At 37.1% G+C, this 19,846-nt stretch overlaps 1 protein-coding gene across 2 annotated transcripts; it reads left to right on the top strand.

Moving 5' to 3' along the window:
- Positions 1-792: 792 nt before the first annotated feature.
- Positions 793-7,694, top strand: LOC145815378 (uncharacterized). Of its 2 annotated transcripts, none has more exons than XM_082912003.1 (14): positions 793-1,036; positions 2,578-2,689; positions 4,297-4,409; positions 5,170-5,292; positions 5,384-5,586; positions 5,711-5,786; positions 5,906-5,992; positions 6,108-6,188; positions 6,438-6,470; positions 6,679-6,732; positions 6,824-6,865; positions 7,039-7,117; positions 7,210-7,280; positions 7,373-7,694. In XM_082912003.1, exons 1-14 carry the CDS (start codon positions 815-817, stop codon positions 7,457-7,459), a joined length of 1,383 nt encoding a protein of 460 aa, XP_082768129.1. In that variant the 5' UTR covers positions 793-814; the 3' UTR covers positions 7,460-7,694. The 2 variants fall into 2 exon arrangements, with proteins under 2 accessions (XP_082768129.1, XP_082768130.1); XM_082912004.1 differs by lacking the exon at positions 793-1,036 and adding an exon at positions 2,152-2,193.
- Positions 7,695-19,846: the final 12,152 nt, after the last annotated feature.

Genomic DNA, 19,846 nt, shown 5'->3' with positions numbered 1-19,846 from the left:
TTTTAATTACAAAAATATCATAAAAATGTTTTATTTAAAAATTTTAAAAATCATATCACACTCACATTTGACGTAGTAGTAAATTAAAAATTATTCAATGTCTCACAATGTTTGCTGCAATTTAAACGAATTGATTATAATTTATTTTAATTTAAAAGTATGTGTTAAACTATTTGATATCGTTTTTATTTATAACTTTTTAATTGAAAAAACTTAAAATAAGCTAGGAGAAAAATATTTTTAATTTGTACTTTCTGATTATTAATTTTTAACCTGCAATAAAATATATACCCAACAGGGTATTGTCACAAATTCATCCAAACGATTGACCCCATACAAATCCATGGATTTGTGACATGGCCACATTACTTGGACCAAGCACGCAGTGACTAATTTACTCAGTAAGGAATATATATTTTGATTTCAATTTTGATTTTTATAATTTGAAGTAATTTTGCAACGTCAGTAAGGGTAATTATTTAGGTTAGGTTTTGCATCCCCTAAAAAAATTAAAAAGTCAAAAAGTCACTATTTTATTTAAATAATATCATCTTATTTAAGTCACATCTCTCTACCATATCACTTCAAAATCAACCCATATTTCATAAAAAGTTAAAAAATACACTTATTTAGAATATCTCAAACAACCTTTAAAGTAATCTTAGAGCATGGACACATAATATTTTATACTATTATGATTAGTGAAAAAATAGGTTTGTAAAATATTGTGTTAGATAATTAAAAAACATGAAAGAAAAAATTAAATGATAGGCGATATATCGGAAATATTGAATATTTTCCCCATACGTGAGGCATGTATACTTTGCTTGCCTCCACACATAGAGACAGAGAGGGAAAGAGAGAGGAAGAGATGGAGAAGGTAGCGGGTTTGAGCCACCTGTTTGTGACGGTTTTCCTCTCAAACTTTGCAATGATAGTTGTAATTCCGGGCATTACAGATGTGACCATGTCGGCGCTTTGCCCCGGTGAAGATGAATGCTCTCTCGCCATCTACCTCTCCGGTTTCCAACAAGCTGTATGTATATATATATATATACAATACATCTATTCATTTCTCTTCTTCATTTCTTATGCAGTTTATCTATCTATACACCATGTTCAAATCTTTGCTCTTCTCTTTTTTTCCTGTTTTAAACAACTTTTGTTTTTGGGTACCTTGCAATCTTCATGAATATATGCCCTAAAAGCTTTAGTTGTTCATATAGATATTCAGCATATGCCTCTCTCTCTCTCTCTCTCTCTCTCTCTCTCTCTCAAGTTTCTTGGAATATGTTGAAATCAAACATCTTGAATGGTTAGTTTTAGGAAAAAGGAAGGATTATACACACTTTTTTGAATACTAGTGGGGTGTAACAGTGATTTCAACTAATTTTCAATCCACTTTTTTTTATTTTATTTTTTGGGTCATCTGTATTATCTCCCACCTTTGGATGACATTATGGATCACATCTTTAATTATTACTTTTGGGAATAAAGGTGATACCGGATTAATGGGAGAAAAAAAAGATGTTCAATCAATTTTATTATTATTTTTTATTAACCAGTAATTGTAATATCACATAAATGAACTTTTATCTTATGTTGCTTCATGGTTTTTCACAATTGTTCTCCTAATAGTCCAAATATGTTTGTAGAGTTGTTGGCCATGATAGTGAATCTTGACTTGGGTTGGAGTGTAAAATTAAGAGAAAAGTTAGGGATCATAAAATTTTTTTCATGAAAATGATCATGAAAGATTTATGATCCTCAGATTACCTTGATTAGTGTGTGGTGCTTTGTTCTAAGTGTAATCCAAGGGTCACAAAATTTTCATAATTATTTTCATGAAAGATTTTTCATAATACCTTGCTGTAAAATTAAACTAAGTTCAGAAGGGTACACGTAGTCGACTGTGACTCCTGCCCTTGGCCGGACTTGCTCACCTAAATATCCAACCTACCGTTCATCATGGCCATTCAAATTTACCTAACATATATACTACCACCCTTCAAAAGAATCAGATAGATCCAATTGTTGGTGTCCTTTTGTGGCCTTGATTGGGTTGTGAATGAGTGGTGTTGAGTTGAGTAGGAAGGTGTTCAAACTTTAATTTCTTTACATAACGAGTTGTTGGTGTCCTTTTGTGGCTGCTTGATTGGGTTGTGAATGAGTGGTGTTGAGTTGAGTATGAAGGTGTTCAAACTTTAATTTCTTTACATAACGAGTTGAAGTTGAATGAGTTTTTAATGAGTTGAACATGAAATTATACATAGCACTTACAAACCACTTAAAAAAAAAAAAAAAACCTAAAAGAGATAGGATTAAATTTTTTCTTTGGACAAACCTATATAATTTGAAAATATACTTAACCAATACCGTTAGTGTATAATTATTATTTTTCTTTTTTTGTAGATGATCAGTTTGCACCAATAGCAACCTTACATGGAACATTTAATGGTCTTAAATTGACAAGAGAGATAATTAAGAGAATATTGAGATCTAGTTATATTATAATGAGTTGGTGATTAGGAATTGTGGGTTATCTTATTATTAATTGATAGATATATGGACATGCAGATAACAGGAGTGGGAACGGTGCTGATGATGCCATTGATAGGAAAGATGTCGGATGTGTATGGAAGGAAAGCTTTGCTCACCCTCCCCTTGTCTCTCTCCATCATTCCATTTGGTATATATTATATATAGGAGAAATCATCATTCAGTGGTGATTTTATAAAGTTATTACAAATTCATGGAGAAGTTTATAATTTTGATTATTAATATATAAAATTTACTATTTATTTGTAATTATTTTTTAAAACTTACAATGCCCTGAAATTTCTCCTTATATACACCCCTTCCTTGCTTGATTTGTGTTAAGTTTTATTCTTAGCAACCTCATTTGGCAAAATTCCTTTAAGTTGTATTTGTTTTCGCACTTTTTTATTTCAGTGAGGTCTTGAGTTTATTAGATGCGAATCTAACCCGAATTGGGCTTTGCAAAGAAGTATGTGATGTTAATTCTTTCAAGATTGCCACTTCGCTGATTATGATAGGGATCGAGCTGCCCGGTCAGCTCGCGGGGGTCCAGAGGGCAGCGCCCCTTGGCGGGTTCGGGGCAGCGCCACGGCGGGGTCAAGGGGCAGCGCCCCCGAAGCAAAATGCAAAAATGCATTCCAAGTTGCTTATCCGCTCGAGCGGACATTCCCCCGCTCGAGCGGAGAATGTTGAGTTCCAGAAGTTTAGTTCACCTGCAAAAATACTGGATGTTGTTTTTTTCCGCTTGAGCGAAACTTTCCGCGCTCGAGCGTAGGTCCGCTCGAGCAGCCAATTTGACGCTCGAGCGGAGATCGCGAGACAGTTTTCTATAAATATGTGTTTCAGTCCAAATCTAGGATTACTTCTCTAGATCTTCTTTTTGGGTTCTAAGGTTTATATCTGGAGATATTTTGCTAATTTTATTTGATATTTTGATTGAGTATTCAACTCATGGTTTAAAGAGTATACATCAAAGGATTATTTGTTTGTTCTATACAAAAGAGAGAGTTGTTATTCAGTGGATTTTGAAGAATTTGAGCCTGAAGCTTTGGTGGATTCTAGAGTGGCTCATCGTCAAGACAATTCCGAGGTGAAGACGGGGTTGGAAGAGGCACATATGGGTTGATTTAATTCTGGCGTGGATTCGCTAGGTCATTGAGAGTATACCTATGTAATTCCTTTATATCTTCTTAGTGGATTGTTTTGTGGCTATTGTCCATGATTTTTTATCACAATTGGAGGTGTCCAATTGTAGTTTTTTCACGTAAAATCGTTGTGTCGATTTGTCTTGATTGTTTGATTGGGATTGTTGTTTACTGCTTAAATTTGATACATAATCACAAATCAACATCTAGAGGATTTCTAGATTTTTCACTTTGCTTTTAAAAACACCAAACATGTCTTTGCAAGTTTGCAACCTTTCAAGAGCCATTCTGCTCTTTTATGTATGGTACATAGAATTCAATCATACAAAAAAAAAAAAAAAAAATTACTGAACTTTAATTCCCCACACAAATGGTGCCAAGCCCAATGAATTTTGTTTACTGACTTGGGCTGGGCCAACCAACAGATTAAAACCTTAGGTTCAGGTTCCACCCAATGAGCTTAGCTTAGACATGCTTGCAGTTGGGGTTGAAGGGCCGCCAACTAGCCTGTCAACGAGTCAAGCTCGAGGGCTAGCCTTGCCTTAACCCAACTGGTCAAGATTTAAGAAATTTTTTATTTTTTAAATTATGATGATGATATATATTTTGGCAGTTATATTGGCATACAGCAGGACAACGAATTTCTTCTACGCATATTATGTGTCAAAGACTCTGACTGCCATGGTTAGTGAAGGCAGCATTCTATGCCTCTCCTTGGCTTATGTGGTAATTTCAACCTTCACTCCTCCATCAATGCATTAGACAATTATTTACCATAATCACTGTATGATTTGATTTGATGAGCATTTGATGAGCGCTAGCGCCTGCCTACTTGAGAAATGCTGGAGACTTACAATGATGTAATAAAAGAGTTGGACGCCGTATGATAGAGGGTGTGGCAAATTAAAAATTGACACATATTAGATATTATTGTAGATCTAATTAGAAGAGCTTTTTAAAGGCTTCAAATGTGTTTTCTTTTTTAAAAGCAATAATTATTATTATTTGTTTTTTAAACAAAATTTATTCATTAATTTAATTCAAAGTTACATCAAATACAATACATAATTTAGTCGAACTTTTGAACTTGACATTGATTTAATTGACAACATATTATGGTGTCAAAATTGTCAATTTGACATTATTTTAATTGATGTGACATTTTTATTTTAAAAATATAATAAAATTTTATTATGCAAAAATTTGACACACAAATTTTTTTTTTTTCTTTGCCCCCTTCTTACCAATTATAGAATTAGCACCATTATGATATCACTGTTGGATAAGGAGAAAGGCTTTTCCCAAACTGATCCCATTTAGGCCCAAAACATGTGTTGGGTGTGTCCGCATTCTAGGCTCAGAAGAGTGTTTGCAGGCAGTTAATACCGTTATGACACGCTTTCCGCCAAAACCCCAAATACCGAATTCAGCTCACAAAATGCTTGATTTCTGATTTATCTCTGATCTCTCTTTTCTTTCTACGCAGGCAGATAACATTTCGGGCACGCGACGGGCTTCAGCATTTGGGATTGTCTCGGGTATGACCTCTGCTGCATTCGTTTGCGGCACCTTAGCTGCTCGCTTCCTCTCCACTGCTCAGACATTTCAGGTCCCCCCATATTTCTTAACAGAGTTAATTTCCCACTTTTGGGTATTGATGCGTTGTGAATGTGTGATGTTCTTGTTATTTCCCAATTCAGGTTGCTTCAATTGTATCAATGATTGCAGTCGTGTACATGAGAATTTTCCTCGAGGATACTAAGCCCAACACCGATTCTCTAAGGCAGCCAATCTTGACGAACGAAGAGGAAACTACTCAATCGGATGGTGAATCGGCTAGTAAAGTTGATGTCTTCAAGAAAATCGCTTCACTCAAGGACCTTGTGCGCTTTCTTAAGAGTAGGTGAGAGACAAATTTCACTTACCCTTGTTTTTTTCTCCCTTTTTTCTTATTTTTAAATTCGGGTTTCATAATTTTCTCTTCCTTTTTGATATGTTTTGACCTGGTTTCTGTTCACATGCTGCAGTCCAACATTTGCGCAAGCAGCACTTGCTGCATTTTTCAATAGTCTTGCAGAGGGCGGACTTCAATCTTCAGCATTGGTACATTTCTTCCTCTGAAATATGACTCTTTTATCCATTTGGATGCATAAGTCTAAGATCATCCTTCTTGTGATTAACCAACAAGCTGCTGAAGTCTAGTTTTACTCCCTTTGTCGCAGTATTTCTTCAAGTCCCGGTTTCACTTCAACAAAGACCAGTTTGCTGATCTGTTGCTAATTAATGGCATTGCCGGCACTATATCACAGGCATGTTTCTCATGACTTAATTTCTACCGCTATGTTCAACTATACTGACATATGCTTAATTCCCATTTCTTATTATATACTATGTTCAATTCCTGTGTATTTGAGAGTCCTGCAGCTGCTTTTCATGCCCATGTTGGCTCCTGTTATAGGAGAAGAAAAGTTGCTTTCTACGGCACTCTTTATTTCATTTTTATCTGTAAGTGCTTCATATCACTCCGTAACGTTTTTTTTCTTCTTTTTCCATGGGATTGCATTTCTCTGTAAGACTGTGTTTGGATCTAGAATTTGTGGAGGGAAAGGAAAATGGAAGGGAAAATTGACAAAAAAATTTCCTTCGTAAAATCCTTAATCTAAACACAATCTAGGAGTGTGCGCGCTGAGAGAGAAATTATCAGACATATGAATTAAGCTTGTGATGATGATTTATTTTTCTGGTATTATGCAGTTGCTGGTGGACAGCATAGCATGGTCTGTTTGGGTATGCCCTTTCAACTACACTGGCTAGCTTCTTGCAGACTTTTATTATTTTTCCCAAGTTCATAGTGATAATTGTGAATTCTATCAAAAAATTTCCTGTCACTGTCATCCCTATTAGGCTTTGGTTAAGCCATTTTATTCTTCACAATGCATCAATTTATTAGAATTCTATTGTCTTGTTTTTGCTTCAAAATTTAATTATTCTGCAGGTTCCTTATGTCGTTGCTGCATTTACTATTTTCACCGTCTTCGCAACCCCTTGTGTGAGTACTTTGCTTTAAAAATTCAAAAAGTACTTTTGCTTTGTTCTGTAAAGCACTATTAATATCATTGAGAATTTCTGACTTTGTGTAGCTACGAAGCATTGTATCGAAACAAGTTGGACCAAATGAGCAGGTAATCCAAACTAAACCACATAATCTGATCTTATTATTATTATTAGCAACTCTTCAAGCCTAAACCATGGTTGATCTTTCTTCTCAAAAATACCCTTTTTTTACTTTGTTTTAGACTTGGAATATAACTTTCCGTGTTTCTTTTCATATTTGACTGATCTCAATTCACATTAGGGGATTGCTCAAGGATCCATTTCTGGCATAACTTCCATTGCCAACGTCATCTCTCCCTTGATATTTAGTCCTCTTACAGGTATGTCGAGTGTTGATAACTACGTCGTTTCTTTTGTACTTTATGAAAAAATTATTACTCTATTTCAAACTAATTTTTATTTCCCCTTTCAGATTTATTCCTATCGAAGAGAGCTCCATTTTATTTCCCCGGTTTTAGTATTATGTGCGCTGCATTCGCATCGGTGTGAACATTTATTTTACAACAAATACAACCAAGATCTTTAGTTCAGCAGATTCTTTTTTTAGTTTATCTTATTTTTATATTTTTTTGCAGATGATAGCTTTCATACCAAGTGTACTGATAAGGGCAGCTCATCCTATTCCAAGCAACCAAGTCGGCTACAACAATTGCAGAGACTAGATGTGATGATTTTTAGATCTTCTACGCAAAGTAGCTTAAAACAACAACCTTAAAGCTAAACGTCAGAGAACTTTAAATTTTCCTTTCATTTATATAGAACTAATGTCAATTCTCAAATGTAAACTGTATAGCATTTACATATCACCAAGGCAACCGATTTGGTTTTTTTGGAGGCAAGCATTTTGTCAACAATCATAATGTTACATGGGCATGGGCTTCATGATTATTTTTTAAATTTTTTTTTAAGGCTGTGCAAAATTCACTTGGGAAATGAATATCAAAATATAATGACTGCAATGTTATACTATTTTTAATTAGTGTGAGATAAAAAATAAAATAAAATAAGAAGTGACAGATTATTTTTTATTGTCTGATAAGGAAGGAGGAAGATAGTTATGCTGGGATTAACTAATCCCATGGAGAGGTGGAAAGCCACTCACAACCACATCTCATAATTAGGGATTTGTTTAGACTAATTCTTGAAAATAATTATTTGTCTTCTGATGTAAAATAAATATAAAATAACAATAACTACATGGAGTTTCAAAAAATAAATTGGGGTTTTTTACTTCACCAGTATTGAAGTACTATTAATCTTGATGCCTGCATATACCAACCTAGATTAGTGATTTCTCACCTACTTTCACCAGGTTAAGAACTTCAGCAATACAACTAATGTGCTTTAGCTGAGCAGTTTTGCAGTTCCAAAGTTCATTGGGGCTTTTCCTAGAAAAAAATTCATTATAGATAAAGTCTAAATCTCGGTATGATTTTCACAAAATCACACGCACACATATATATTATTAAAAGTAGTGTTTCTTCGCATGATAAGGATTTACTTTTTTTTAAGATAGTCATGTGTATTTTCTTAATTATATATAAAGTTCTATACACACTCAAACTTAATTTAAATTATATTAACTTTATCTATTTTATACAGACTCTATTTGACAAATATTTCTTTTTTATATATTTTTCATGATAAATTGAGATAATTCACAAACCCAATACCAATTTTGCATTTCACGTTTTTCTTTTTAATTATTTCAAGGGTATTAGAAAAAAAAATTTAATGCTTAATTGCCTTTTTTTTTTCCTTCTTATTTTTCCGTACATTATTCTATACTCAATACTAATTATATATCATTCTATATTATATAATCTCTATTTGACAAGTATTTCTTTTCCATATATTTTTCATGATAGATTGAGATAATCCACAAATCCAATAACAATTTTGCGTTTCACATTTTTCTTTTAAATTTCTTCAAGGGTATTCAGATTTTTTTTTTTAATGCTAAATTGCTTTTTTTCTTCTTATTTTTTCGTGTATTATTCTATATCCAATACTAATTCTATATTATTTTATATTATGGATTTGTTATTCAAATTTTATAGTGATTCTATATATGAAATCATATTCATTTCCTACATTATTTTATATAATTATAACTCACAAAAAGAAAAACCTAAACATCAATGATACTCTCAAGGAACTTCTAAAGTTTAAATTTACTGCTTGAGTTACTTTTTCAATTGTTGAACAGTAAATTCTTTTTGGTTTGACATCATATTACAGATGATTAATCACTTCATACATTGATATGTATCTATCGTTTGAATATTTTCATTATTTTTTCTTTTTGGATTTTGATATTGTTATGTGTTTTTTGTTTGGTTAGTTGTTGTTGAATTTGTTTTATATAGTTGATAGTTTAATTTAATTAACAGTGCTTATTTTATAATCTTATAATTTAATATATATATATATATATATATCATATAAAATACAATCCAATTATAACATATTTATATTTAATTTTTTTAATAAATTTTATATAATTTCCATTTTTACATATTTCATTTTCCAAATGAATATAAAAGAAAATTAAATAGTTAGAATTACTTTTAATTTTATGTTACTAATTCTTCTTCTAATTTAACCATTATTTTTAATATCTAAATGAGTATTTATTTTATTAGTTTATAATCTAATATATATCATAAAAAATTATTATATGATAATTACACTTTTATAATGCGATAGAACTAAAATTATCAAAATACATAAATGATTTAACTAAAATTAATATATATATATATATATATATAAGTATTCAAGTAACAATTTTATAGAATGATAACACCAAATATTATTAAAATAAATAATTAAAATCATACAAATTAAAATTAAAATTATTCTTTTATAACACACATTGTACCATTAAATATGTTTTGAAAAAAAAAAAATAATATGTGCATTATACGAGTCAACTACTAGTAGAATATGGACTTGGGATTCCTACTGTGCCTTAAGGCACAACAGGCTGCTGCAGCCCACTGGGGGCGTGTCCCAAATCTTTTTCGATGATCCAAACCGTTTATATTGTAGTGTTCATTGAATAGATCATTCATACAAAAAATCAAGTAAATTGGACATTTGTAGCTTCATAAAAAGAGCACATTTGTTTTTCAAAAAATAAACGGTTAACATGATTTTAATAATTTTTTTTTAAAAATTAGGACTTGATCATGGAGTTATAGATGTCTGGTTAATTTGATTTTTTACATGAATAATATACTCGACAAACCTTACAATATGAACAGTTTAGATCATTAAAATACAATAAAAATACCTCCACAGAACCTCATAGCACGGCTACTGTGCCATAAGGCACAGCAGCAACCCTCAGTCCGTAGAGTATATATGTGAGAAAAATGGTGGGCCTTATATAATGGAGCCCATGTGTGAGTTACCATTTATCACACATTTGTATCTCATTCCTTGAAATTTTTTTATACTCCTAATAGAATTATCATGAATGATATACAGCATTACACTTTGACTATAAAACTACAATTTTACTAAAGAAAAGAAAATTATTACACATTCATATTTTCTAGGAGAATTTTTTTAAAGATTTCTGGTATTAAGATTTTATAAAATAAAAGACATATAATATTTTTATAATAGTTAATGTCCTTTAACATTTTCACAGAAAAAATTTTACTCTGAGAAATTTGATCGTAACTCAGAGAAATTTTAATTTTCATAAAGAAATTTTTCTGTGATCATACCAAAAAATATCTCTGTGAAAATTGAAATTTCTTTGAATCGGGGCTAAAATTTCTTTGAGTCAAACAAACAAAAATTTTCTGAGTGAAATTTTTTCTGTAAAAATATTAAGAGACCTTAGCTAATAAAAATAAATATTTTGAACCTCTACTGCAATACAAAGTTGAAGAGTGATAGTTTACTAATTTTTCCTAGTTCTACGCAGCATGAACAAGTAGATTTGATGTATATTTATTAAGGAAATATTATAGCAATAGAATTTATATATAAAAAATCGGCTGTGATTGAGGCCTCGAAAATGAGGCTCGAAATTGCCTCGAATGCATTTTTTTTTTTCCTAAGCTAATACATTGCAGAAAAAAATAAATAAAAATAATAATAATAATAATAACAAGCAAAGCATCAACCCAGCAAAAAAAAAAAAAAAAAAAAATGAAAATTCGAGACAAATTTGAGCCAAAAAATTTGAGGCCTCAATCATTAATCATAAAAAATTTATACAAAATAATATGACCAGTTTATATTCATTTATTGAAAATTAAAAAACCTATCACGTTAATTCCTGATTACGAAAATATCATAGTCACATTATTATTTATAATTTTTTATGAAATTGCCAAGATACCCTTGCCATTCTCTCTCCTATCTCCCATTCCTCTCTTCTTGCTCCCTCTCTCTTGCAATCCCTAACCCACTGTACTGTCCGCATTCCCTCTCCTCCCTCACCCTGCCGTCACTAACCCCTTGCAACCTTCCTCGGCTGCAATCCACTGCCACCTACTCTCCTCCCTTCATCTCACATCCCCCACCTTTCCCCCTCAATAGTCCTCTTTCCATTCTCCACCAAATAATGAAATATTCAGCATTATAATTACATTACTGCTTATTGACCAATAAGATATTATAATTAATGAATTAATTAATAATAATCACTAATATAACTAGGGAGCTTTTTTTACAAATCTTTTTTCTAAGAGTTTTATTCCATCCAACCCATATTCTTTTTGACTATTCCATTAGGTGTAAGAAAACCAAAATACCTTTTTCATCTACTTATGTTCCATTTAGTCCACATTATTTTCTTATATTTCAATAAGTCCTATAGGTGACATAATTACCAAAATATCCCTAATGTGAATGTTCACATCCTATGGGTGACATAATTACCAAAATATCCCTAATGTGAATGTTCACATCGTCAATGTGAATGTTCACACTGTCAATGTAAATGTTCAGACCGTCAATGTGGATGTTCCTATTTGAGGTGAGAAGACCAAAATACCCTTTTCATCTACTTATGTTCCATTTAGTCCACATTATTTTCTTATGTTTCAATAAATCCTATGGGTGACATAATTACCAAAATATCCCTAATGTGAATGTTCACATCCTATGGGTGACATAATTACCAAAATACCCCTAATGTGAATGTTCACACCGTCAATGTAAATGTTCCTATTTGAGATAAGAAGACCAAAATACCCTTTTCATCTACTTATGTTCTATTTAGTCCACATTATTTTCTTATGTTTCAATAAATTCTATGGGTGACATAATTATCAAAATACCCCTAATGTGAATGTTTACATCCTATGGGTGACATAATTGTCAAAATACCCCTAATGTGAATGTTCACATCATCAATATGAATGTTCACACCGTCAATGTAAATGTTTCTATTTGAGGTAAGTAGACCAAAATACCCTTTTAATCTACTTATGTTCTATTTAGTCCACATTATTTTCTTATGTTTTAATAAGTCCTATGAGTGACATAATTACCAAAATACCCCTAATGTGAATGTTCACACCGTTAATGTGAATGTTCCTATTTGAGGTAAGAAGACCAAAATACCCTTTTTATCTATTTATATTCCATTTAGTTCACATTATTTTCTTATGTTTCAATAAGTCCTATGGGTGACATAATTACCAAAATACCTCTAATATGAATGTTCACATCCTATGGGTGACATAATTATCAAAATACCCCTTATGTGAATGTTCACATTGTCAATGTGAATGTTCACACTGTCAATGTAAATATTCACATAGTCAATGTGTAGGGGCTCGGCCCAGCTCGGGCCGGGGCCAACCTATGTAAAGCCTCGTGGGTGCTTTCCAAAATTCGGGTCAGGCTGGACCGGCCTACGGGCCAAAAAATTAGGCCTAGGCCCTAGCCCAGGCACAAAGGTATTCAGGCTTTGGGTGCCCCGTTGGGTTGAACCAAGGGGCTTGGGCTTAGACTCGGGCTTGGGTGAGCCTCGCAATTTTTTTAAATTCTTTTTAATTTTTTCTCCCAAAATTTTATTATTTTCCACAAAAAAGACACCGGGCCTCTGGCGGGCCGGGCCTCGAGCCGAGCCTTAAATGGGCCTTATGCGGACTGAGCTTCAAAGTGATGGCCCAGATCTTAGCCCAAGTTCTCAGGCTGGGCTCGGGCCCGGGCCCAAACGAGCTTGCCCCGGGCCGCAGGCCAATTTTACACTCCTATCAATGTGAATATTAACATGTCAATGTGAATATTCACATTGTCAATAGATCGAACCCGCTCCGGGCCGCGGGTCAATTTTACACTCCTATCAATGTTAATGTTAACATGTCAATGTGAATATTCACATTGTAAACGGGTCGGGCTAGGCCCACGGGCGGGTTTTGGGCTGCCTACGGGCCGCGGGTCAATTTTACACTCCTATCAACGTGAATGTTAATATGTTAATGTGAATATTTACATTGTCAACGGGCCGGGCCTGTAACGTCCTCAAAATGATAACATTAAACCCAACAAATAAGACATGCATTGATATCCAAACGTTCCACATTCTTTCATTTATCAGAGTTTTATTACAATAAGTATTACATGTTAACAACAAAAACAAATGCCCTATGGGCTTACAGCTTTCAAAGCTAACACTTGGTTACAACAAAAGAGTACTAACTCATACACATTAAGCCCTTGGCTTGAATTTACATGTAATACATCAAAAGTAAACGACAAAAGTATGTCCGCCTCTAGCCTCCCAAGCTATGTCCTTGGAGGTGGCATGCTACCTGTACCTGAAAACGATATTCCCATATAGGGTGAGCCACAGCCCAGTAGAAATATACTAAACCAACCATGAACAATGACTAAAAGATTAGCAATTGATAGATGACCAACACTGATACATTCACATAAATCACATATTTATGTCATACGACTTACGAGTCCAAGTTACTTTTCATTTTCCCTTTTCAACAGATAGACATATAAGTTCTATCCACATTCTCATCAGATATGTGTAACAACAATATCCACATTCACAGATAAGCATATAAGCTATATCCACATTCTACAACAGATATGTATAACCACAATATCCACAGATAAGCATATAAGCTATATCCAAACTTCACAAAGATAAGCATATGAGCTCTATCTTCACTTTACTAGACAAGCATATGAGCTGTATCTACGGAGTTCATCCCCTATCTTCTCCTAACACTATCCGGTTTAGAGGTACATCCCTTATCTTCCCCTAAACCGCGGAGTACATCCCCCATCTCCTCCTCTACACATAACGTATACAAACACATTGGTTCTATATACAATCACTCAATACATACAATTAATGTATTCTATCAACCGTCAAGTTCCATGACACATTCCATTAATTAGTTTCCGTTTGCCTAATCATCATGCATTGTCTACAACAATCACAACTATCCTCCACCGATAGCCCAAAGCAGTTATTTCTAAACAGAAAATATATGCACAATGGATATTCAATCAATATTTCATTTCCTCATTTCTCACAATTAATTATCCCAATTAATTAAACAATGTAATTAGGTCAATTCCCATAATTAACATTTCAACCCTTAGGTCCCATTTCCATAAATGATTCAACATTTATTCCATTTCTCTATTCCAATCATGCATCTAGGTTTATTATGAATAAAACCCCAACTTTTGTAAAATTACACAAAAGCCCCAAACTTCCACAAAATTACCAAACCAACCCCAACATCTCAAAATACCAAAATTTAAAGACAAAATCCATAGAGAGGAGTAGGATATCCCTACCTCGAAGTTTGTGCCAAAAAGGAGATGAAGACTCGAAGATCAACGTGTTCCAAATCCCAACTTTTTCAGATTAAAACAAAGCTCTCAACGCCCTCTATCTTTTTAACAAAGACCCTAGGCTAGATTCACACTCTAGGGAGATCAAATCTTAGAGAGAGTGTAAGTTTAGAGAGAGAGGGTCTCGGATCTAGGGTTTGAAAGAAAAAGAAAGTGAAAAAGTGATGTTTAAAATCGCTACTGCCCGCTGATATAAAACACGCTCGCTCGAGCGAAGACTTGGTCGCTCGAGCGACCAGACACAGAAAACTCTCGCTCGAGCCAAGAAACTCTCGCTCGAGCCAAAAACTCAAAAGTGCGCTCGAGCGAAGGAATGCTCGCTCGAGCCAACAACTCAAACCCTCAGGTCTGCAACCAGAAGCACGCTCGAGCGACAGACCCCTCGCTCGAGCGAAGAACAAACCAGACCGCTCGAGCCAAGAAAAGATCGCTCGAGCCAAGAAATACAACTCTCAGGTCCAGAACCAGACGCCATCGCTCGCTCGAGCGAAGCCACTCTGGCTCGATCCACCAGACACAAACTCAACTCTCGCTCGAGCGACCAACTCCTCGCTCGAGCGAAGGTCCAAAAATCTGGGCAGCAACACTAGGCTCCCAAACACAACCAACCTGTAACAAACCTGCCCAACACATCCTATAACTCAATATACAAAGTAAAGAGGATGCAAACTAGATAATAAACAACTACTAACATCTACGGACACATGTCCGGATCACTGTACAACAAGGGTAAACCCGGGATCGCTATAACCTCCCCCCCTTAAAGAATTTCGTCCCCGAAATTAAGCACAAGTTTGCAAAAACAAGTTCTTCTCCATTTTAAACAATGTTACAGTTTAACATTTAACAATTCGACCAATTACCGGTCACCCCCTCCCTTTAACAAGAGGCATTTCACAATATGTAAACAACATATGTACTTTCAACATGCATCAACATTATGCATTACCTTTCCAATTTCAACAATATATTCAACATATATAGTGTTACATTCAACTTCCATATGAGGCAAGTTCCCAAAACATACTTCCAATAAACCAAACATTTTCAATGTTTCACAACTTAAGACATATATAAAAGCTCTTAAGTTCAACAAAATTTAATTACAAGATTACATATCAACAAACAAGTCCGGATATTTCTCTCGGACTTCCAACTCACGTTCCCAAGTGGCTTCCTCCACTCCGTGATGTTTCCATAAGACTTTCACCAAAGGAATGGTCTTGCCACGCAGGACCTGATCCCGCCTATCCAAGACCCGAACCGGTCTCTCCTCATACGAGGCATCCTCATCTACCTCTAAATCGGTCCAATCCAACACATGTGATGGATCTGGCTCATACTTCCGAAGCATACTCACATGAAACACGTCATGCACTCTGGACAACTGTGGCGGTAAGGCTAACCGATAAGCAACCTCGCCAATCCTCTCAAGAATCTCAAAAGGACCAATAAACCGAGGGGATAACTTCCCACTCTTCCCAAATCTCATCAAGCCTCGCCTAGGTGATATCTTCAGAAAGACATGATCACCTACCTCAAATGCCAAAGGTCTCCTCCTACGGTCGGCATAACTCTTTTGTCGACTCTGGGCTGTAACAAGCCTCCTACGGATAAGCTCAACTTTCTCCATTGTCTCCCTAACCAACTCCGGACCCAACAAAGGTGCATCACCCACCTCGGCCCAACAAACTGGAGACCTACACGGTCGGCCATACAAGGCCTCAAACGGTGCCATACCGATGCTAGACTGAAAACTGTTGTTGTAGGCAAACTCTACCAATGGCAAGTGCCTCTCCCACGTCCCACTGAAATCCAGGACACAACCCCGAAGCATATCCTCGAGGATCTGAATAGTACGTTCGGACTGCCCGTCAGTCTGAGGATGATAGGCCGTACTAAAGGTCAACTTAGTGCCCAAGGCACTCTGCAAACTCTGCCACAACCTAGCAGTAAAACGAGGATCTCTATCTGAGACGATCGTCACTGGGACCCCGTGCAATCTCACTACGTCCCGAATATACAAGTTGGCTAGATGATCTACCGAATCTCTCACGCGCATAGGAATGAAGTGCGCCGACTTAGTCAACCGGTCTACAACCACCCAAATAGCATCACTACCCCGCTGAGTCCTCGGAAGCTCTACAACGAAGTCCATAGTGACATGCTCCCACTTCCACTCGGCAATAGGCAAGGGTTGCAACAAACCCGCTGGCCTCTGATGCTCGGCCTTCACTTGCTGGCAAGTAAGGCACTTCGATACGAAAACCGCCACATCTCTTTTCATATCCCGCCACCAAAACTGGCGACCCAAATCCTGATACATCTTAGTACCTCCCGGATGCACCGCAAGGCGCGAATGATAAAACTCTCGGAGTACTTCCTCACGGCAAGACTCCGGTACAAACAAACGGTCTCGGTATCTCACACTCAGGTCGGGATACACCGTCAAACCCTTCTCAACTTTCCCACTGGAGATCTTCTCTCGGAGGGATTCTATCTCAAGGTCACCTCTCTGTGCCTCTAACACTCTAATCACAAGTGTAGGCTGCGCAACAACAGAAAACAAGGCCGCAGCCTCAACAGATTCGCTCAGTAGCAAATCAAACTCGCCAAGTGCACCCAACATCTCCCATTCCCGGATGGCTATACAAGCTACATCACTAATGGTCTTCCTACTAAGGGCATCGGCCACAACATTGGCCTTTCTCGGATGATAGTGCAACTCAAAATCATAATCCTCGATGAACTCCATCCATCTCCTCTGCCTCAGATTTAAGTCTCTCTGTGTAAATAGGTACTTCAAACTCTTGTGGTCCGAGAACACCTCGAACCTCTCACCATAAAGGTAGTGCCTCCAGATTTTCAAGGCAAAGATCACAGCTGCTAATTCTAGGTCATGTGTGGGGTAATTCTTCTTGTGTATTTTCAACTGACGTGAGCCATAAGCTACCACTTTTCCTTCTTGCATCAACACACAACCCAAACCCTCTCGTGAGGCATCACAATAAACCGCATAACCCAACCCTCTCTCCGGAATAATCAACACCGGAGCGGTGGTCAATCTAATTTTCAGCTCTTGGAACGACTTTTCACAAGTCTCATTCCACACAAACTTGACTTCCTTCCGAGTCAGTCTAGTCAACGGTGACGCTAACCTGGAGAAATCTTTCACAAACCGACGGTAATACCCAGCTAATCCCAGAAAACTGCGGATCTCAAACACACTCTTAGGCTGTGCCCAATCCTGCACTGCCTCAACCTTGGATGTATCAACAGACACCCCTTCCTCGGATACCACGTGGCCTAAGAATTTGACTTCCCTCAGCCAGAACTCACACTTCCCAAACTTGGCATACAGCTTATGGGCTCTAAGCAACTCAAGCACCACTCTCAAGTGTGCCTCGTGCTCCTCCTCTGAAGGCGAATAGATAAGGATGTCGTCCACGAAGACGACCACAAATCGGTCTAAGAACTCCCGGAAAATCCGGTTCATCAAGTCCATAAAGACTGCCGGTGCATTGGTAAGCCCAAATGGCATCACCAGAAACTCATAATGGCCATACCGCGTACGGAATGCCGTTTTCGGAATATCCTCTTCCCTGACCCTCAACTGGTGGTAACCCGATCTCAAGTCTATCTTAGAGAAACAACGGGAACCCTTCAACTGGTCAAACAAATCATCTATACGGGGCATAGGATACTTATTCTTAACCGTAGCCCGATTCAACTTCCGGTAGTCAATACACAATCTCAAGGCACCATCTTTCTTTTTAACAAAGAGGGCCGGCGCTCCCCATGGCGAAACACTAGGGCGAACAAAGCCCTTATCTAGCAATTCCTGGAGCTGAACTTTCAACTCAACCAACTCTGCTGGAGCAAAACGGTAAGGTGCCATAGAAATCGGCGCCGTGCCGGGCACTAAATCAATAGAGAACTCTATCTCTCGGTGAGGTGGCAAACTAACAAGATCTTCGGGAAAGACATCCGAATACTCATAAACCACCCTCGGCAACACAATCTGAGTCTCAACACACTCACTACTCTCAAAGCTAGCAAGTAGACCATTAAGCTCACTTCGCCCTCGCGAATCATACCCCGGTGGCAAAACACTACCAACCCGGTCTCCCAAGAAATGGAACCACTCCCCGCTCAAGGTACATAACGTGACCCTCTGGCGGTAGCAATCGATAACAGCCCGGTATGATGATAGCCAGTCCATACCCAAAATAACATCAAAACCCTTCATAGGCATGACAACAAACGGAAAAGGAAGCCTATAGTCGGCGACCTCTATATCACATCTTCTAACACCCTGTTTCAGGATCAACTCACCACCCAAAGGCGATACCACACAAATAGGAGATGCTAACTGTGTTAACTCCAATTCCAAAACAGATGCAAATGCAGCAGATACAAAAGAATGAGATGCACCCGTGTCTATCAACACACTAGCAACCGAGTTGCAAAACAGAAAAGTACCTCTCACTACTGATGGAGCTGGTACTAAATCCTGCGCGGTAACAGCATACACGCGCCCCGTAGGCCCCTGGTCTACCTGCTCACCTCTCGGAGCAAAAGACTGCTGCACAGTCTGGGATGACGAAGCTCCCGGATTGGCCCTCGAGGCCTGCACAGACTGAGCTGGCTGAAAACCCTGCGTCTGCCTAGAACCAGACGCTCCCGAAGTGGCACTCAACTGCGGGCAAAACCTCTTCAGGTGCCCAGGCTGTCCACACTGATAACAAGACAAGGGCTGTCCCCTGCCCAAACTCTGACTCTGCGGTCTAGCTGAAGAAGAAGCAGCTCTCTGACCCCCACCCTTCTGCGGGCAAACAGAAACCTTGTGACCCAACTGGCCACACTTGTAACAGGTGAAATCCCCCTGACCACCTCTCCCGGAGCCTGCACTCGGCACTGGAAAGGTTGATCTAGCAACTGCTCCCTGAGACTGCTGAGGGTTATAACCCCTCTGTCTCCTACCATCTCCCTGACCATCTTGGCTCCTCTTGGAGCCTCTCTGCCCCTCATCCTCCTCCTGCATCATGAGCTCCATATGAGCTGCAGCATCCACTAGGTGTCTATACTCTCGGATGTAAGACCCACCAACTCTCAGCTTGAGGCCCCGCCTCAACTTCCGCTCAAACTCATAGCAACGGCGTTCCTCAGACGCCACTAGTTCAGGTGCA

This window comes from Camellia sinensis, unplaced genomic scaffold, assembly GCF_055761805.1.
Source record: "Camellia sinensis isolate YWXY unplaced genomic scaffold, ASM5576180v1 Unanchor2, whole genome shotgun sequence".
Taxonomy (NCBI): Eukaryota; Viridiplantae; Streptophyta; class Magnoliopsida; order Ericales; family Theaceae; genus Camellia; species Camellia sinensis.
Note: the sequence above shows the minus strand (reverse complement) of the source record. Positions and strands in the feature narration are given on the sequence as shown.